At 38.1% G+C, this 21,703-nt stretch overlaps 2 protein-coding genes across 2 annotated transcripts; both read left to right on the forward strand.

Annotated features, from left to right (window-relative positions):
• Positions 1-31: 31 nt before the first annotated feature.
• On the forward strand, positions 32-19,479 carry LOC106951914 (C-type lectin domain family 4 member E-like). The gene is made up of 5 exons (XM_015039693.1): positions 32-55; positions 176-349; positions 18,198-18,290; positions 18,383-18,507; positions 18,588-19,479. Exons 1-5 carry the CDS (start codon positions 32-34, stop codon positions 18,772-18,774), a joined length of 603 nt encoding a protein of 200 aa, XP_014895179.1. The 3' UTR covers positions 18,775-19,479.
• Positions 5,472-8,062, forward strand: LOC106951919 (hepatic lectin-like). The gene is made up of 7 exons (XM_015039699.1): positions 5,472-5,519; positions 5,598-5,699; positions 5,834-5,911; positions 7,046-7,096; positions 7,294-7,442; positions 7,533-7,657; positions 7,729-8,062. The coding sequence occupies exons 1-7, from the start codon at positions 5,489-5,491 to the stop codon at positions 7,916-7,918; spliced, it is 726 nt and encodes a 241-aa protein (XP_014895185.1). The 5' UTR covers positions 5,472-5,488; the 3' UTR covers positions 7,919-8,062.
• Positions 19,480-21,703: the final 2,224 nt, after the last annotated feature.

Below are 21,703 nucleotides of genomic sequence, written 5' to 3' on the forward strand. Positions count from 1 at the left end.
TCTGTCCTCTAATGATGTTAAAGAGACATTGATGTTGTGGTGGCACAGGGGCAAAGCACAACCCATGTATTGAGGCCTTAGTCCTCATGCTGGTGGTCACAGGTTCAATTCCCAGCCTGGTGACATTTGCTGCGTGTCTTCTTCCTCTTTCCTGTCAATCTACTTTCAAATAAAGGCCACTAGAGACAGGAAGTTAGATTGTAGCTGCAGGACAGAAGACGCCTCCTGCTGTCTCCAAACCACACAAACATCTACAGAGATTTATTCCTCCTGGTTCACTGAAGGCTTTGTCTTTGAAGATCTGACATGTGAAGCAGGATGGGAGCAACATGGAGGAAACTGTTATTATTTCAACACCACTAAATCCTCCTGGACTGACAGCAGACGTTCCTGCGCTGATCTGGGATCAGACCTGGTGAAGATCGACAGCAGAGAGGAGCAGGTATGAAACTCTGCTGCAGGTTCAGCTTCTCTCTGGTTTCATCTCAGCATCATGATTCTTCATCTCAGTCAAGAAAGGTATCATTTTCATCAACTTTCCTGTTCAGATGTTCTTGTTAGGAAGACTGAGTGTGTTGATGCAACACGCTGATGATTTGTTCTGGGTTGGACTGACCGACTCAGTGGAAGAAGGCAAGTGGTTCTGGGTTGATGGATCACCTCTGGATGAAAGGTTTGACTGCTGGGAATATACTTTGGTCTGTTTGAACAATTAATTCTCGGGCTTTATATCACTTGTTCTGTTTTTCGTCTTAGTTTGGGTTTTTGGAAATTCTCGCCACCAGACAACCGTGGTGTGAACGGTGCTATTGGAGCAGACTGTGCGAGGCTGGGGCAGACAGCAGCAGACAGAAACTGTGATAATCCTCAGAAAAGCATCTGTGAGAAAACAACAGGAGCTGTAAAAGCTGGTGTGTGAAATTCTTTTCAGGCTCTTAAACAAGTCCAAGACCAAGAGATGATCATATCAGATGTAATCTTCCCTTCTTCTGATAATGAAAGAGATACAACATTTGAAGTATTCTTAAAAATCAGCACTGTGTAGCAGAAGATACTCCACTTCTCCACCACGGTCTGAAAACAGGTCTGTTTGGTTAACTAAAGAATGTAAATTGACCTGATTTGTGTTTGAATCATATCACCCTGCAACTCTGAAGGCCCTAAAGCAACTCAGCGGACACCAAAGTAAAAAAATAACAGATTTCTCATTAAAATGTTATTTTATCTCAAAACCTAGCAAACTCTCAGAAAGGCAGTTCTGGCATCTAGTGGTCTCAGTGTAAACAACCAAGAGTTTTCTGTGTCATTGTATAATCTAATCACAGTCGTCCCTGCAGCCATGCACACTCCCACTGGTACGGATGTGTTTTGGTATATTTGGTATCTCGTTTTGATCCTAACCCTCGTCTTGCTGATATGTGCAAATTGTTTCCTAACCCTTTCCTATGTTGAAGAGCTGTTCAAACTGGGACAATGTAATAACTCTGATATGTAAAAGCTCCAGGTTCTGGTTGATAATTTAGCCAAAATTATTAGTTGGTAGATTCATTCTACCAACCTTACATGGGGAAAAATAAAATCTGTGCACTTTAAATACATTTTTCTCTACTGTCATTATTTGACAAAATAACACACAAAAATGAAATTTAAAATACATTTAAAAAAAAACTTGGGCTGCACAGTGGCCCAGTTGGTAGAGCTGTTGCCTTGCAGCCAGAGGGTTCTGGGTTCAATTCCCAGCCCTGGTCTTTCTGCAGGGAGTTTGCATGTTCTCTCTGTGCATGGTGGGTTTTCTCCAGGTACTCCAGCTTCCTCCCACAGTCCAAAAACATGACTGCTCATGAGACAACAACCCACAGAAAAACCAAGATAAATGAATAACAAGCAGATTTATATGTTTTCAGCTGACTTTTTGTATTGGATTATCTGTCAGGATCTATGTAAGTATCAATGTTTTTGGTGTGCAAGTGTGTGATTTTAAAAGATCTTCACTGGAGATGAGCTCCACCTGTTGCTGCCTACACACCTGTTAGTAATTAGAGGTCTTCGTTTGGCTGCCATGCTTAAGCTGCTGACAAACGACTGTCCATTGTCTTATGCTAACTATTCTAGTAGAGCCAACTGACCCTGCTACGATTTTTATCCGTCTCATCCATTCCTGGACTTGCCTCTGGTGTCTTTCCTTTCTTAGATGACACACAAAATGAAGATATGGGAAAATTAAAGATAATCTTGATATTGATTTTGATCAAACTGAAGATTGTGTAAGAATGTCAGGAGAAATGAGTGGAAAAAAATACGGTAAAGATTTCAAAGATCAACTCCCTATGAATAGATTCAGTGACGATGCTGTGAAAATGAATAACAGGCAGAGACGGCAGGTAACCTTATTTACTTGGCCTCGTACACAACCAGATTTGAGTTTTGTTGTAAATAAGCTATTGCAGCCCTTCAGAGCCAGCTGTGGAGTACTGGACTACTGTGAAACATGCTCTGAGATAACTGAAGCAAACAGGAGACAAAACTTTGAGCTGCAGGAAAAGTGACAAAGCTCTGAACCGATCCGGTGTTACAGCTAAGGGTTAATTCACAGTGTCCGGCTCCGCTCCACCGCAGGGCGTCCTCTGCAGTAAATATGCACCCATATAGTCAGTGAGGGCATTTACACTGTGTGCATATGGCACATATTCCAGCCTTTACTTTAGTGTTTGTAGTGTTTATGATGTTCCAATGTTTGCCATGATCTGATCAATAAGCCAGTAAACAGAAATCATATTTCCTGTTCGGTAGTTTATGAGCTGCATCAGAGAACATCATATCTCTGGGCTGAGTGTCTTCCTGTTCCTGGTAGCTGTCCACTTCAAGTTCATGTACAGGTCCAGGTTTGTTTTAGGCACTAAAAGTTCTCTGGCTCTAATGCTCAAATCAACTAGTTACTGATTTTAGACATTTCATAGGAAATTTTATAACGTCCTCCTCCACTCTAATTTTCTTTTAGATTATGTAAATGGTCTTATCGTTTGGTCATGTGATCTCACATAGACCTCTACAGTGTCGTTAACCGGTATGATAGAGACTCAGGACCAATCTGAAGGACCATCTATAAAAATGTTATGGTCCAGTGAAACCAGAACATTTGTGCTGGTTACGGGAGTTTATATCTCCGGTAATCAGAGTCTCTTACACCGGAGTGAAAGTTTTCAGGAACGTCTCCCACAGAGGTGTGAAGTACTCTGCTGGTGTAAAAGCGCAAATGCAGGGTTTGTTCGATGGGTAGACAACAGCAAAAACAATGGTGGGTCGCATGTACTCTGTTGTCCCACTTACACCAGTTACATTTAGCACAACTTCTGATCAGTATAAATATATTGGCTCATTGCAGATGGACTACTGTTTTCTGAAAGAGGTGGAAGCTAAGGATCAAAAGCATTTGCGTGTTTTGACTACATTCTAAAATCACAGCGCCATCTAGTGCCCTGGCATGACAATTACAGCCAATTTAAGGTGTTGTGGTGATGCTGTATAAATGTGGAACTTTTTGGAACAGATATCTGAAAACACCAGTTTCCTGACAGCGGTGTCGTGTAAACGTAGCCTAAGTGTTACGTTCCAGAACGAATCAGGATCAAAGCTGTCTGATTTATAAAGACAACCCTCTTTGGCGCTAAGCTATGCAGTGATTTATAAACTAACAGAAGTATTTTAGTCGATTTTCTGAGCTACTGTTGACTGAAGCTGCTTGTGTTGATTCTAGATCTATAACTATAGATCTATAACTCTAGGTCGTTCCTCTTTAGGTCTAAAGATAACTCCAGTTTTGTTTCTGGTCAGCTGGAGAAAGTTTTGGCACATTCACACATTGATCTGTTCAGTGATTGGACAGTTTTCGATTTACCTGGTGACATCGTAATGTAGAGCTGTGTCTCTCATCTGCATAGCTGTGACAATTCATTGTATTTCTTGTTATAACCTGAAGTAGCAGGAGCACAAACCTGTTGAATAGAAGACGTCCAAAGATTGGACCTTGAGGGACTCCACATGTGACTTCTGTCCACTCCGAAGTCACAAACAAAACACTTACATGTTCAGTCAGTATGAGCACGTCTAGATTGAATAAACTGGATGTGAAATGATCAAACACTGACAATATCAAAAAGTGGGTCTGTGGTTCTGTGGTGACCGGTGGGGGATGAGCTCAACTAGAACTTGGGCCTCATGCATCATCGGACCGACTCTGTGTGTACATTAAGAGCACAAACAGATCTCTGAACTAAAACATCAAATATTTACTCTGAAAACAACAAAAAGTCTGAAATTTCAAAAAGAAAACAGACAGCAGGTCCTGATATTATAACAAATAAAAATGTAAATGATTATTAATGTGATGGGAGGTTATTAATGCAGAATCTGTTTAAGCTTTAATGAAATAAAAACAGAAGCATTTGGGAGGAGGCTGCAGATGAAGAAGATCTTTAATCAAGATCAACAGGAAGTTTCATTAGATATGAAGTGATAGGTATTTTTCTCGAACCTACATAAAAAGACCACAGACAACGTATATGAATTTTATAGACAAAGCTTTTGCAAAAGGAGAACTTTCCATCAACAACCTCATCAGCCGTTCACAGAAAGTTCTGATCTCCTTCCACGTGAGCTCCTGTTTTATTGTCAAGCAGAACAACCAAAAAGGGGCAGTCAGGAAGAACAACAAAGGTCGTAAAACTTCTAACCTAAACAAACCAGCAACTCAGTTCCAGGTGTGATATCTGATCTACGATCTGAGCCCAGTTCAGCTCTAGGTCAAACTGTCAACAAAGAGGGAGGATAAACAAGAGACAAAATACGACTGCTCACAGGCAGTTAGGAGGTATTCTGGTTGATAAGAATTAAGGTCTGGGAAACACAGAGTTAACTGTTTCACATGAAGATGAAACAGACAGTCCTAACCTCCAGGTCAGTTTATACACACATAAGGAAGAGAACACTTTAAACAGAAAATCACAATAATACTGATTAACATTAGACTGAATATGAACTAAAGTAATAATGATAATACCAAAAAATATCTAACATGAAGCATGAAGATGTTCNGAAANAAGTCATTCTGTTCCGCCTGCAGAGGACAGAGACACATTCATGGTGAGTTTTAACTTTTCTAACTAACGAATGCACAAAGATACAAAACTTTGTCACTTTATATGAAATAAGCTCAGATTTAAGTATAAAACATTTGATAAAATATGCAGCCTTTTTAACTCTGAAGGATATTTTATTGACCAAATGAGTGAAAAAAGACGAGAATAAAAGTCGTTCCGCTGTTTTAGCTTTACTGAAAACTTCCTGGAGACGCACAAAGCATTCACATTCATCAATCATTTGTAATAAATCCACTAACCTTTTGAAATGAACTGTGAAATAATAAAATTAATAACAATAAAATGTAAAAACAATGTTTTTGGTTCTCAGATAGTTGAACAGAAGCGTCTGCATGATGAGCCGAACACAAAACAGTGAAGAAGGTCAGAACATCAGATCAGATGTTAGTTTCTGAGTCTGTCTCCAGGTTCTGATCCGGTTCTGATCCAAATGCTCCTCAGGTGAAAACCCAAGCAGAACCTCCAAGCTGCCAGCAGGGGGAGTAGTTCTGCTGGTTCTGGTCGGTCTGCTGGCTGCTGCTGTTTTTGTCATCTTCAGACTCTGTGAGTTCATCCTGATGGATCATTTTTCCACTGACTTTAATTCTGAAGGTCAAAACAGAAACTAGATGATCTGTATGAAGATCTTCACCCTGAATGAATGTTGTCTTCTGCTGTTTTCTTGTTTTTTCCTTCAGCGTTTGTCATGCTGGAGACCAGAGAAAGCTTCCAAACCCTGAAAGAGGAGATTGAAGCTCTGGGGAAAAATATCTCAGGTGAGACTGTTGGGTTGAAGGATGTCCACAAGGTTCAGGTGACATTCAGACGGTGTTTGGAGAGGAGCTTTCTACTTCGCAGTTCATCTCACTTTCTGCTGTCAAAGCAGCCCCAAAATATTTGACTCTATCAGAAGCTCTATTCTGGATTTTTATTAACAAGCTTCCTTACATGATCATCCCTGATCGTGACTTCCCATCTTGTCCTGCTCGTTATGGGTTCAGTTTCTTTTCTCCGGAAAGCTCCTTTGAGTTCAGGCGTCTCTCCCGAACATTATATCGGACATTTTTTCTGTATAGGAGCCGCTTCCACTGCATCCAGCCAGGGTATCTCTGACCAGACAGTTCAAGCTTTAGTTTGCAGGTTATTCCAGGTGTAACATTCCTACATCCACAATAATCCCAGTGATTTACTCCATGCACACACTTGCCTCTGTTCAATTTAATCCAGAATCTTTTGGGGTCCTGTGTGGGCTCAGGAAAATAAAATGAAATTAATTTCTGCTAAAGCTCCACCCCCATACTGATGATGACGGTTGCCACCATCATCACCATAGTATCCCAAAACTTTCCAGCATCTTCTACAACAGCGGCAACATTCCAGGCAACCAAAAACATTAAATTCAGCAAAGCCGATTGCCCAGATGAATAGAATATATAATAATATAATATATAATATAATATATAATATATAATAGATAATAGAATAATAATAATAGTAATTTAGCTCCACTAGAGGGTGGCAGTGTCATAGAAAAGAACTGACTGGATTCTGTCTGGGGAAATTCAGAGAATGAGGATACATATAGGCACACATTACTAAGGAAAGCGGACTAATGCAACTTTTTAATTATGTTTATAGATAATTTTTAGATTTTTTATTGGACCAGACTCCACAGCAATGGATCCATTTGATTTGTCTCTGCATGTCCACACTTATTATATTATAAACATCTATGTAATTAATAAAAGTCGTGTTACATGTTCGATTGTTGGAACATTAGTTATACATTTGATGTTTGTACTGAAGTTCACCAACAAGAAGTCAAACTGTGAACATGTTTGTTCATCAGTTCAACTTTAGAAGAAGAAAATGACTGACTGAGGTCAAAACTGTTTTTATTTCTCTAACAGAGCTAATGTCGACTCAGCAGTCATCATGTCCTCCACCTCCTGAAGCAAAAAGTAAGTCCATGATCTGATCTTTGTCTCATTTCTGTCCTGTAATGATGTTAAAGAGACATTGATGGACTGACAGAGACAGGAAGTTAGATTGTAGCTGCAGGACAGAAGACGCCTCCTGCTGTCTCCAAACCACACAAACATCTACAGAGATTTATTCCTCCTGGTTCACTGAAGGCTTTGTTCTGATCTGTTTGAAGATGAATGTCTGAAGAAAAGACCAGAATGGGAGAAATATCAAGGAAGCCTTTATTATTTCTCCAGCCAGATGTCTTCTTGGAATAAGAGCAGACGTTCCTGCACTGATCTGGGATCAGACCTGGTGAAGATCGACAGCAGAGAGGAGCAGGTATGAAACTCTGCTGCAGGTTCAGCTTCTCTCTGCATCATGTTTCTTCATCGCAACACAAATTCATTTTAATCAACTTCTCCTGTTCAGGTGTTCCTGGAGAGCAGACTGAGAGACTTGATGGAGAACCAATATGACAAGTTCTGGATCGGACTGACGGACTCAGAGGAAGAAGGGAAATGGCTCTGGGTGGACGGATCTCCTCTGAATAAAAGGTTTGGAAACATTTTGATCTTTATCAAAACTCAAATGCTTCTACTGAACTTTGCTGCTCTTTGTCTCTCAGTTTAAGTTTTTGGATGTCCTGGGAGCCTGATGACTGGAAGGTGACGTATTCAGCTGGAGAGGACTGTGCAGCGTTTGGGATCAAAGAAGTAGCTGATGATCTGATACGTTGGTTTGATCAGTTCTGTGGTCTTCCTCGGAGAAGCATCTGTGAGAAACCAGCGGAGAGGCTCAGTGACACGCAGCATTAGATGCAGCTGGAATCATTTATAAAATCTCTTCAAAATATGTTTTTTTAGAACAAACCCTTCTGACCTTTCAGAATCTAATCTGATCTTTATTCTTCCTCATCATCAGCTCCTAAAACAACATGGCCGAATAAAACAGAAACAATTTCAAACCTTAAACTCTCCTTTGCTCTTTTTTTTCCCCACACCTTCAACCAATTTTAGGGGATTTTTACTCATGATTTAAAATGCATACTTTGTTTTTTACTCAGTGTTTCAGCTACAAAATCCGACACTGTTTTAACTTCAACAGTGATTTAGGCTGTTATTTCAGGAGGTGGGAATAACAAAGTTCCTGCAGTGAGAAAATATTCAAAACAAACTTAAAGACCAACGAGGGCAGCGCATCCACATCTGCATTTCTCAGGGTAATAAAACTTTAGTAAAGCCAATTTAAATACAGAGATGTACAGTACATGACATTATTACACAGAATAGTTTGTTTTTATCTAATAGAAATAAAAATAACTCAATAGGAAGATTATTCAGCATAAAGCTGTGAAAGATGAAGGTGAAGATATTCTATCTGAAAGGCGCCAAGAGGAAGACAGCAAAACATTTTTGGTAACACTTTATTTAAAGGGGTGTGCATAAGACAGACATGACACTGTCATAAACATGACATAACACCTGTCATGAACATAAACGAGTCTTTATGAATGTTTATGACTGTTGTCATGAAGTGTCGTTCGGTAAATTATGACACTTTTAATGCAAAGTTGCTCTAAAAGTTCATTAAAAGTGCCAACTTTGCATGATTTTGTAAATTATGATAATTTAATGCAAAGCTGAAGCAAATCTGCTCTTAAAGTAAACATATATGCTCTTGATTTTTGGCTGGTAAATTTCCCCACACACTACACCAGGAACATTGAGCTCTGCAGAGAGAAACAGCATTGGAAATATCTTCATATCCCTGAGATGTTTAATCAAGTTACAAACACAAACTAAAAGTTGTTTTTCTGGTCCTCCACATAAAATTCACTGGAAGTGAAAGAAAAAGGATAAACTGCAAAAGTAGAAAATCGTATTAATATTTTTGTCCAGTTTCTTGTACAAATGTCTTAGTACACTTGAAATAAGATAAAATTAAATTACTAGTAACTTTTCAAGGAAATATTCCTATTTCTATTTCTTGCTGACTTTGTGTTTTTGCAGTGTACATGATTCTTTGATCATTTGAGGCATGTGTTGTTTTTTAATAAGTTTTTTGCATGTTTTTTATTTACTCATGTTCTTTATTTGCTTTATATTTTTATTTGCAGATTGTAATTAGAGCATCTTTGAAAATCAATTTTTGAGTCTAACTACAGATTCTCAGTTGGATTTATGTCTGGACTTTGACTAGACCATTCTAAACCATCCATTGTGTCTCTGGCTGGATGTCAACGGTGGTTGTTCTGCTGGAAGGTGAACTTCCGCTCAGGTCTTGCAGCCAAAAAATATTCTTGTTCTTCTACTAATTAATAGAACTGAACACCTGGGATCCACAGAGGTTCTGGTCACAGACAGTGAATCTGCCTCCAGTCACAACTTCACATGTATTGAAGCTGAAATTGAAACAAAGTGTGTAAACCATTAGCTATGGGACTGGTTTCTTCAGGGTTCATGATGGATCAACAAATCTTCTGCTCTTCAGGTTTGGACTTGATCTCAGATGCTTCTGAGTAAACTAGTTCATTTAAAACCTTCTGATTGGTTAATGATGTTAACAGGCTCATTACCATGACAACGAGTTATTGATGCCAAAGGTTTCCATTGGCCGGTTGGATCAATCAGAACAACCAAGAATCCTCAGACTGATTTATTGACAGAAAACTGGAAAAACAAAATTTTCCTTTATTCAATAAACACCAAAAATATCCAATCTTTAAATATTAAATTAGTCTGATTTTATTAAAAATGTTTTCCTGGTTAAAATGCAGATGTTGCATCATTAACACTAACTTGTCTTTCTGCAGTCGTTCAAACTGTTCTGTTTTCTGTTACTTCTGTAACTTTCATGATCTTCATGTTGAGAAGAAACATGTAACATAAACATGTTCATAAATACTGACTAACTCAAGGTTTTTTTAATCAGTCATTCAGACCAATCAGACTCTCCAAACCCTGAAAGAAGAGAAAGAAACTCTGAGGAGAAATCTCTCAGGTGAGCTTAAATGTTAGCTCAAGGTTCAGACTGTCAGATTTTTAAATTTAAAAANTCCACTTTCATATTATTTCTATCAGCTTTAGTTATTTTCTGATCTGCAGCAGCAGCAGACCACCAAGAGAAAAACTCAGAAGCTCTGAGTGACCAAATATTATCAGCCTCCAGAGCAGCAGCTGCTGATGTAACTGTGAGGATTATGAATAAATAAACTACAGAACTGAGACTCTGTCTGGTTTTTGGATGGACAACTTTAAGTTGTTCTTTATTTTGTTTATTGATCATAATAACCAAATGAACATGATGTGATGGATTCAACAGAAACATTCAGGATTTAATACTAAAATCCTCAAACTTCACACGTCTGGATCCACCTGAACTAATCATTAGTTTACTTTCAGAGAATCAATAAGAGGAAATATTACAGATGTAGGTCTTCGCATGTTGAGAGAAAAAAGTTTAATGAAGAAACTGATGCAAAAATAAACATCTGCAAAATGATTCATGTGTTCATGAAATCATCGGGGTCAGACATGAATTCAACTGAATTTCAAAAGGTTCAGTGTTTCTATCTGAGTCTTAAATTAATCATCACTTTTACAAACATCTAAATAAAGAAGTTAGGCAGTAGATCCTCCTCCTTCCTTTCGGTCGAACAGGAAGTTCCTTCAACACCGAGCTGTGAAACAGGAAGGAGACGATCTTTGAAACATTCACAGAGGAGAGACTCACTGATGGTGAGTTTAGATTATTTTTTGTCCAACAAGCATTGAAAGTCTTAATTAAATCAGGAAATATTAGATTTTTACTTTAAACATTTAAAATGTTAGCTTTAGAAATAATGTCAGTTTCTGGCTCATTGTGAGTTGCTTCTTCTAGTGTATAAAACACTAAATTTTTATCATTTTTACTTATTTTGACTGAACTAAAGAGAAAGACATGAAAAGAAATCGTCTTTGTCTCTGTCCTCAGTGTGAAGTATCTCCATGATGAGACGTCCACTGTCCTGTGAAGACGGTAAGGTCATGGATAAGGTCGTCTGATGGTCTGGTTTTTGTAAACAGTTTGGATTTAAACTAAAACACTTACAGGCAAAACTGTCAGGAAAAAGTGCAGCTTGTTGAGTTTAAGAAGCTGTTTATTTATTGTGACAGCAGAAGATCACAGATATATTTCTCTCTGTTAGCAGCGTCTGCCTTCATTTAATGAACTGCATGTCTCTAAATGCCACACAGTTCCCAAACAAAAATCCTTGATCATCCGAAATGTTTGAAAATGTCACTGATTGGTTCAGATCATTTTGTTATTCAGAGAGTTATGGACATCGGACAGTTATTTTATTGTTTAATATATAATTATATGCTCAGTGGCAAAGAATCATAAACAGTGTGTGTGTGTGTGTGTGTGTGTGTGTGTGTGTGTGTGTGTGTGTGTGTGTGTGTGTGTGTGTGTGTGTGTGTGTGTGTGTGTGACTCAAGTGGATTGTTTATGCTCCTCCACTGATTCCTATCAGATTGCAACACTGACTAACAAGATGATAAAATGACAAGCTGCTATTCTGATCTCTTAACCCTTCTAGGACTGCCATTATAAAAGTCCACGTCTTACAGGAAGTGTTGCACCTTGCTACAAATATCCACAGCTCAGAGTTCGAGTTTTCACTCAAACAAGCATCACTCTATATTCTTAGACAAAGAGGGGAAAAGTTCAACTTTCTGTGTGCTGTAATAATGTTTCAGTGATCATAACACACTCAGAGTTTCTGTTCTGTCCTCTGGTCCTGTTTATGAAGCTCTAGATCTGCTGTCGTATTTCTGACATCAAAGTTTTTTACCACCAGTGAAATTGCAGAGGATCCCCTGAATTTAAGATATTTAAGCTCAGAAAAGCACGAGCAGAAACTAAATTAATTAAACAGAAAAAGTCTGGAGGAATGAGGAAGAAAAATCCTTGAAACGAATATAATCTCTGAGGGACACAGACACAGTGGACTGGTATCGCCATGGAAACAACATTTCTGTCTCGTTCTTAAAGGTTTTATGGTGCTAACCCTAAACAAACCAAATGAACACAGATGTAAAGTTTTTATGAGTTTTGCTGAAGATAAACTTAAGACACATTTTTCAAATCTTTAACTGATTAGTGACTAAATTTATTACCACTGAAGGTGAAAAACATAGAATGACTAAACCTACTTTGCAGCAAAGTGAGATTTATGGAGAAGTAGGAATTGTTTTTGTTTTTTTCATTAACATGAAAACACGTATTTTCTTGTTTTGTTGTTTCCTTTGGTCGGAAATGAACTAAATGTTTGTGAAAAATAGTGTGAATGAGAACAGATCAGTATCAGTCAAATGTTAAACAAGTTTCAGCTCCTCTAACAGATATAAATGATCCTTCATGATCTCATCAAAAACAACTCTAAAGGGACAGTGTTATGTAAGGGTGACGTTTTTAGCTTTACACCGTGTTATAAAGCTCATCCCTCATCAAAAACACACCAGGAGTTTTACCTTGATTCTTTCATGCATGTTTGAGAAAACTTTTAATCTCCATGGCAACCATTCAACTATGCAAAACACTTGGATGGACTTAGCCCCGCCTTTGAGGCTCAGCTTCTGCTTAGAACTGCAGTTTCTCATACAGCAGCCCTCTGTCACGCAGCTCCTGCAGACTAGCCAGCAGCAATTAGCAACAATCTGCTAATAGGAGCTACTTCTCAGAGCAATGCTGGTAGAAACGTCGTTAAAGGGTTAATAGAGGAGCCATGTTGGGGTGACTTCCTGAAGACGGAGTTTCAGACAGAGCAGGAGTTTTTAAAGAGACACATTCCCAGTTTCAAGGCCAGTTTCATAATTAACTTCATTAAATTACGAAGCAAATTTTCTTTTAAATTATTTTTGACATATAGAGTATTTTATCACTGATGGTAGTATAGCTACATAATTGTGCTAAAAATGATACTGTCTGGAAAATACATACTTCTCTTAAGTCTGGCGGGACGCTGAGTCACATTAGCAGGAAAAAAGCAGCAAACATATGAAAGTTCAGTTGCTTCTTATAGCCAAATTAGAAGAAACAATGAAGGACAATAATCACTTTCAGCCCATTTATGTTATATTTATGGTCATAAAGGACAGAGTTTTTCAGGTTGATGTTGGTTTCTGAGTCTGTCTCCAGGTTCTGATCCGGTTCTGCTCTAAATGCTCCTCAGGTGAAAACCCNATGTTATCAGCCTAAAGCAGCAGCTGCTCATGTAACTGTCAGGATTATGAATAAACTTATTAACTACATGAAACTGAACTCTGTCTGGTTTATATCTAGATCAAAGGTTAGAGGATAGAAAATATCATCCAAATATGTTTAGAAGAACTTTGAAAATCTGATTTTTATTCTTCCTCATCATCAATTCCTAAAATAAGGCCGAATAAAACGGAAACAAATTTTAACCTCAAATTCTTGTTTTTTTTTTTTTTTTTAGTATTTAAATCATCTGAAGAGATTTTTCATTCATGATTTAAAATGTTCGTTGTTCTTTATATTTATAGGTTTTACAAAATTCCCCTGAGAAAACATATTCAAAACAAACTAGGACCACCAGGGGGCAGCACATCCACGTCTGTGTTTTATCATTTAACATTTGGGAAATAAAACTTCAGTAAAGTTAATTGAAGTGGACACATATATAATCTGATACATTATTATAAACTAGTTAATCTGAAATAAATGAGAATTAAAAGGAAACCAGATTATACATGAACTAAGACTACAATCTTACTTCATGTTTTTACCTGAATCTTTATCATGGTTTAAATAATTTTCATATTAAAGTTAAATTTATTGACATAACCCAAACAATTGCTTTACATTTCTATATTGCTCTGATCTTTCAGCTGGAACGAAGGGCCTCAATCTGGTTTCAACCTGTTTTTCCTGGTCTTGGTGTCGGTTTTGATCTCGTTTGATAAATTGAGTCGAGGTCGGTCCGAGACACAAACATTTTTGTCAAAATTACAAAAACTGAACTCTCTTATTTTCACTCACAGACACATGACAATATGTCAGAACGTGTGGCTCGATCTCAAGATGTGTGCTGTTACTTTTACTGGTAATTTGATTCATTGTGTGATGTAATTAATCAAAAACCACGCCTCAAAAGACTTAGCAGAAATAATGGAGCCAGGTCTTAAAAACTCTGAAAATCCACTATTTTGGGAGATTTCTTGTATCAAAGTGTCAGAAACAACATTAAACTTTCAGTTTGTAACTCTGTTAAAAAGCCAAGACTTTATTTTAATACCTCTTATGATTTTTCCACAAGATTTCAGAGAAAGTTTGGATTCAAACAACAGATAATTGCTGATCAGCTACATGCTGGGGAAGTAGCCAGCAGCTGCATCTCCATTACAAATGTGACCAAAACTTTATCAATATGTGGCTAATGTTAAAAACACACACTGCAGTGTATCCATTAAATTATAAATGTAATTCATATTACATGTGAATAAGTTGGTTTCATGATAAGTCATTAGGAATATGCCACACCAGGATCCTCCAGCTACTTCCTGTTGTCTTCTTCGTGGTTTACACCAGTGGAATCATCCGGCTGTTGATCATGTGACTCGTGATTTGAAAAAAGTGTTTGTTGTAGTTTTGTGAATAAATTTTTATATGCCCACAAAAAAAAACACCTCATCCTGGAGCCAAAACATTTTATCACAAAACAGGAGATTTTTTCAAATTTGCCACGTTTCCATTAAGCAAATTTATTTTCGAAATGTCAAATTGTGCCATTATGCGGTCACTAGAAACGCAGCTATTGCGTCCTGGCCTCATGTTACTCGGCCGTGTTCTGCTGTCGGCTTCATAAAATCTTTTTGGAAACACTCTGGAGTTAACGGTTTTCTAAGTGTTTCAGAGAGCGCTGAAGGAACGGGGGCCATTTATTTTCACGTGGGCCTCAAACGTCGTTGGACCGGCTCTGTGCTCTGACATTAAGTCTTTATAAAGATCTCTGACTTAAAACACCAAATATTTAGTCCTGAAGACGTTAAAAACATCAAGTCAGAAATGTCAAAAAGAAACCGACAGCAGGTCCTCATCTGTAAACACGTTAAATGATGGTTATTATTGTAAAATATTCATAAACAAGCTTTAATCAAGTAAAAACTAGAATCAGGAAGTTTCAGTAGAAAAGAAGCTCGAAGATGTTCAGATAAATATTCTGTTCGGCCTGCAGAGGAGAGCGGACTCGTCTACGGTAAGAGCTTCAACATTTCTGACCAACAAACCCTCAAACATACGCTGAGAGGTTTATTTCACCAAACTGTGTGAAATCAGCTCAGATTTAATCCAAATTTACTACAGAAACATTCAGAACTCCAAACACCAAAGGATTGGTTTAATGTGAACTATTCTTAAGTTTTAGTTTACTTTTGATCGTTCTGCTCAAACAACTTTTCAGAGGAAATCCCCTGATCCTCGCAGAGACAGAAACAGAATATTAATCATAATAAAGTCAACAGGAAGGAAATAAATGACCTACTATTTGACAGCTAGCACATTTAATGGCAACTGAAAGTCTCAAAGTTGTTTCCTGGTTATTAACAATAATAATCCTCCTGCATAAACGGGTTAAATCGTTGTGACATCAGAGCTTTTACACTGTCAAATTTCTTCTTTTTGACTTTTTGTCTCACTAAAATGTTTCAGATCAAACTAATTTTAATATCAGATAAAGACAAAAAGAGGTTTTAAAATTATGATTTTATTTATTGAGAAAAAAAACAACACAAGTGTTTCCAGTTCAGAGACTCAGGTTGGTTTGCATTCATTTTTTTTCTGTAAATGAATAAAATCATTATTTTGTTGTGCAATTTCAAAGCTGCTTTTTGTCTTTACTCAAGTTATTTTGATCTTTACAATATTTTACAATTTATGTTGCATTTAAGTTTGACTAAAACATATAAAGAAAGAAAGAAGGAAGGAAACAGAAACAAAAAAGAAAGGAAGAAACAAAGAAAGACAACAGAAACATGAGAGCAGGTCGACTGTTTTTCTGTAAAATGTAATGGAGAGAATGAAGAACTTCTTTCAAACTTCTGTTTTTTTTTATTTCTGCTTCTGGTTTATTTTGGGATGTCCTGTTTCGTCTCTCACTTGAGGAAGCTTAAAAAACTGGCAGGAACTTCTGACCTTCATTTCTCCTTCAGCCTCACAGCAGCAACAGCAACATGTCTGAAGCTGATGTAACGTACGCTGACGTGAAGTTCACAACGCCGAGGTCCAGAGGTGAGCGTCCGTCCATCCATCCATCCGTCCGTCCGTCCATCCGTCCATCCGTCCGTCCATCCATCCATCCATCCATCCATCATGTCTGTGTGTAGGTAATGTTGCAGCAGAGGACATCACCTACTCTGAGGTCCAGATCTCTAACAAACAGCAACCAGGTTGGTGGAAAAACTTATTTAAATCAACATAAAGATTCAGGAAGCACTGAAGATGTGTTTATTTTACAGTTTTTAGGAAAAAGAGTGTTCATTGTGTCTCTCCTGCTTGGATTCTCTGTGTTTAAACTCTGAAAACTGATTAAACTGAAGCCTCAGATTAGCTGATCATTTGCTGTTTGTCTTCGTTGACAATCAAAAACCAAATAATGAGTAAATATATAACACCACAAACAACATGTTTTCAATTCATATTGTTGATATGAGAAAACAGACATTTTTAGTTTTTGGTGTTATTCTTTATTTGTTTTTTGGTTGCCATGGGAAAACAGATCGAAGGAATGATAAACATATTCTATAAAATCTTCAGCAGTTGAGTCAGAATATTGTTTATGAGTTCAATCCTAATTTCAGTTACTCACGTTTGATTTTTTGTGAGCTCAGTCTGTGTCAGAGTTGGGATCAGATCTCTGTTTCTCTGAGAAGGGAGAAATAAGGAGCGGTTAGTTTCTGCACAAATGAGGAAGTTTCTCAGCAGGATTTATTTTTAACAAAAATGGCGCAATTTCTGATAACTGAAGTGTGAAACCTCAAGTGTTTATCTCAGCGTGACGAGTTTTATTCCTCTGCTGTTTATTGGCCACGACATTAGAAACTTGGAGCTCTGCAGACAAATATCTTCATAACTCTGGGACATTTTGTAAAGTTACAACAACAAACTTCAGGATGTTCAGTTGGGATTTCAACAAAATAAACACATTACAGTAAAGTGGAAGAACGATATGTGGCTCTGAAGATTTGAAGAAGCTTCGTTCAAGGCATGTTTTTTTTTTGTAAATCAGTTTGAGCTCAGTCAGAAGGAAACCATCTGAGAATATCAGTTATAAAGTCAACTGATTCTCAGTTTGACTTCTGTCTGAATGTTTCACTCTGGTTTTAATTGAAAACATGTTTTCATTTTATATCCTTCTGCATCCCATTCTGTTCAAACTGTTCAGCAAACATCCAACAGTCTGGCTCCAGCAGGAGGTCAAAGGTCACCCCAGAGCGTCTGGTTCTGCTGGGTCTCGTTGTTCTGTTGGCAGCGGCTCTCGTGGCTCTTGGAGTCGCCTGTGAGTTTAAAGTTTTACTTCAACCAGCAGGTTTTATCTCTGTCAGTCATTTTCCTGGCAGATGAACTCTGACCCCATGATGACCTCTGGTGCCTCTGAGGTCATTTACATGATGCTTGGTCCTGTTTCTCCTTCTTCAGTTCATTGAGGTTTGCAGACATTTCTGATCCCAGTACAGACTGCAGATCAGCTTTAGGTCTGTACTTTGACTAGGCCATCTTTTTCAGATACTTTGATGTAGATTTGCTGCCACCAACAACCAGACCTGTTCAATCTTTTTCTGTTACTTCTGTAACTTTCATGATCTTCATGTTGAGAAGAAACATGTAACATAAACATGTTCATAAATACTGACTAACTCAAGGTTTTTTTAATCAGTCATTCAGACCAATCAGACTCTCCAAACCCTGAAAGAAGAGAAAGAAACTCTGAGGAGAAATCTCTCAGGTGAGCTTAAATGTTAGCTCAAGGTTCAGACTGTCAGATTTTTAAATTTAAAAAATCTACAGATTATTTGCAGAGCGATTAATTATTATTTCTCCACCAGTAAATCCTCCTGGACTGACAGCAGACGTTCCTGCACTGATCTGGGATCAGACCTGGTGAAGATCGACAGCAGAGAGGAGCAGGTATGAAACTCTGCTGCAGGTTCAGCTTCTCTCTGGTTTCATCTCAGCTCAGAGAAATTTAACAGTCATTTTCATCAACTTCTCCTGTTCAGATGTTCCTGGAGAGCAGACTGAGAGGCTTGATGGAGGACAATGAGGACAAGTTCTGGATCGGACTGACCGACTCAGTGGAAGAAGGCAGATGGTTCTGGGTGGACGGATCAGCTCTGGATCAAAGGTTTGGTTGAAGCAAAAATATTTTTAGGATTATTTCCAGAAACCAAGTCAGTTTTTATTTTTCCTGTTTCTGTTCTTCAGTTTGAGCTTTTGGTATCAGAAGGAGCCTGATGACTGGAAAACTGAGAATCCAGCTGGAGAAGACTGTGTGAGGATGGGAGAGAGAGGAGGAAGTCAGGATCTGAGGTGTTGGTTTGATAAAGCCTGTAATGGTACACAGAAAAGTATCTGTGAGAAACCAGCAGCACCAAGTTATCCATGTGTCTGAAGTTCAGTTCAGTTTATAAAACAATCTGAGAACAGAACCAAAATCCTGCAGAGATTCTGGTTCTATAAACATTTAAACTTTTCTTCCAGCTATATTAAAACATCATTTTCTCCACTTTCATATTATTTCTATCAGCTTTAGTTATTTTCTGATCTGCAGCAGCAGCAGACCACCAAGAGAAAAACTCAGAAGCTCTGAGTTACAAACAGGAACCTGGAAGAACCTGCAGCAGAACTTTTCCATCAGAGTTTAACAGAGGGTTTATTTCTGCTTCTGGTTCTAACGGGTCTGGATCCTGCATGTGACTTGGGTCAGAACATTTCTGAGGCTCTGCAGCTTCGGATGATCCATCATAGAGAGCAGAACATGTGGAAAACCAGAACATCTCTACTGGTTTGACTGGTTCAGATCCTCCTTAACAGCAGCTCAAACTGAATCAGTTCATGTTCACAGTTCACCTGCTGAACATCTAGAACTGAATCTCCCAACATAAAGTAGTTCCTGTTGCTTCATCAGTTTATCTCATGTGTAAATCTTTGCATGGTGTCATGGATGATGGTTTCTGCAGCAGGACTCATCATGTTTCCATGTAGAAAATAAAGATCAGATCCACCATCAGAGCTCCAGCTTTCATGTTATCAGCCTAAAGCAGCAGCTGCTCATGTAACTGTCAGGATTATGAATAAACTTATTAACTACATGAAACTGAACTCTGTCTGGTTTATATGTCCAGTGGGTGTTTAGAATGAATAAACTATGAAGGATGAACAGGAAGAAGGTGCAGTCAGGAACTGAGATGTTTATCAGTTTCTGATTGAAAGCGTCAGAAGATCTTATTGGTTTTCTGGTTCACTTCAGATTCTCTCTGTTTTCAAAGTGAAATCCTATTTAGAGCAGCTGATGGAGCAGAAAACATCTGCTGTACTGATGCAGCTGCCGGCAGCTTTCTGATGTTTCTAAATCTCACTGCCAGTTTATACAGTGAAATGTTATCCAGCTCACTTTCTAACATGTGTATTTAAATTAAATGGTAAATAAACAGAGGTAACTTATCTACTGCACTGCATTAAAAACATGACTCAAAGAGAAGTCATCAGGGTTCATTACAGCAAATGTAATAACTATTTCTATGAGATACATTTGAATTTGTTAAAAAAAAAATTAATGAAAATGTTGCGTTTTAAAGTGCCAGTATTATGCATTTTCCAGGCACAAGTTGCCATTTCATAACACAATCAAGTTGTTATAAAAAATGTTGTACACATTAAATATAAAATAAATTTCACTTTGTAATTTAACACTTTGAATTTGGGCCTCTGTCTCTTTAAAAACTCCTGCTCTTTCTGAAGCTCCGCCTTCAGGAAGTCACCTCAACATGGCTCCTTTATTAACCCTGTAACATTTTATCAGCGCTGCTCTGAGCAGCAGCTCCTATAATGAGCTCAGCAGATGTTTGCTAATTGCTGCTGGCTAGTCTGGAGGAGCTGAGTGGAGGAGCTGTGGGGAGGGCTGCTCTGTGAGGTGGAAGCTTCCAGACTGCAGCTGAGAGGAGGAGCTGCATCTGAAGGCGGGGCTAAGTCCACCCAGGCGTTTGGTACAGCTGAATGGTTGCCATGGAGATCGAAGGATTTCTCAAACATGCATGAAAGAATCAAAGCAACACTCCAAGTTTGTTTCAATGAGGGGATAACATCACAACATGACGGAAAGCTCAAAAGAAATGATTTTATATAATAACATCTCTTCAAACATCCTCCTGCAGCCATCAAAGAGCCACTGATCGGTGATCTGCTTCGACTAAGATTTTACTTTTACATCTGATGTTTAGGAGGCAAATTCACACGTTTTGTTTGACCCCTGGCTGGTTAGCCGCCTCGTCTGCAGGGCAGAGCTCCATCTGACGGTGAGGAGAGGAGAGGTACTGACATGACGCACTGAGATTTAGATTCATGCCAAAAAACGACTTCTCCATCTTAATAAACTGGGATCTTTTCGTACCTGCAGCCAGTGGAGGCTGAACTTGGTTATAAACATTTTAACATTTGAAAAAAAACCCTTCAACTTCACACATCTAACTGGGACTAATCATCCGTTCAGTTTTAGAGAATCAGTAAGAGGAACTGTTACAGATAAAGATCTGGTCATTTATAGAGGAAGAAGTTCAATAAAGCAAAATGAGACACAAACTTTTTATTATGACTGATTTTAGATCGATGCCGAATGATGAATGTGTTTAAAATTAATTTAATGATGTGTTTAAATGTTTTACCAGAATTTAAATAAAGAGGAAAGAAGCAGATCCTCCTCTCTAACAGGAAGTTCCTTCAACATAAAGCCGTGAAGCAGGAAGCTGATGGACAGATCTTCGATCAGAAACGTCCAGAGAGGAGAGACGACACGCTGATGGTGAGATTAGATGATTTTCTCTCCAGAAAATACTCAATGAAAATATTCTTCCTTTATTTAAATAAAAAAAATTCAGTTTTAATACATTCAATTCAATAAGAAGCAGCTCATCTCCATCCATTGTCTGTAATTTAATATCTTCTGCCTGAGTTCATTCTGTCTCGTTTTGATTTATGAAAATACATTTCTTAGTTTAATATAAATCTATGGGCTTGGTCAAAAATTCATGACTTACTTCAAAACCTCCCTGTATAAAAATAAATCCTTCGTAACGACTTGTTTTACATATTTGAGATTTATTAAATGTAGATGAATTGAAGACAGATTAAAGATAAAATGACTTTATTTCCTCCGTGTTTCTGACCTGTCTCTGTGTTTGTCCTCAGAGTGAAGCGTCTCCATGATGAGACGTCCTCACAGCGATGAAGAGCTGAAGATGAAGAGTCTGGAGGCAAATCAGCCGGAAGGAGATGAAGGAGCTGCAGTCAGAGGTGAGTCCTCTTCATCAGACAAACAGCAACCA

Source organism: Poecilia latipinna, unplaced genomic scaffold (assembly GCF_001443285.1).
Source record: "Poecilia latipinna isolate Pla-1442-1.1 unplaced genomic scaffold, P_latipinna-1.0 Scaffold480, whole genome shotgun sequence".
NCBI lineage: Eukaryota > Metazoa > Chordata > Actinopteri > Cyprinodontiformes > Poeciliidae > Poecilia > Poecilia latipinna.

Coding starts and splice junctions, on each gene's coding strand:
- LOC106951914 (XM_015039693.1), top strand. CDS start 32: ATGTTGTGGTGGCACAGGGGCAAA. Junction 56..175: donor TGTGGTGGCACAGGGGCAAA/GCACAACCCATG, acceptor TTTCAAATAAAG/GCCACTAGAGACAGGAAGTT. Junction 18,508..18,587: donor GGATCAGCTCTGGATCAAAG/GTTTGGTTGAAG, acceptor TCTGTTCTTCAG/TTTGAGCTTTTGGTATCAGA.
- LOC106951919 (XM_015039699.1), top strand. CDS start 5,489: ATGATGAGCCGAACACAAAACAGTGAAGAAG. Junction 5,520..5,597: donor AACACAAAACAGTGAAGAAG/GTCAGAACATCA, acceptor AATGCTCCTCAG/GTGAAAACCCAAGCAGAACC. Junction 5,700..5,833: donor TTTTGTCATCTTCAGACTCT/GTGAGTTCATCC, acceptor TTTTTCCTTCAG/CGTTTGTCATGCTGGAGACC.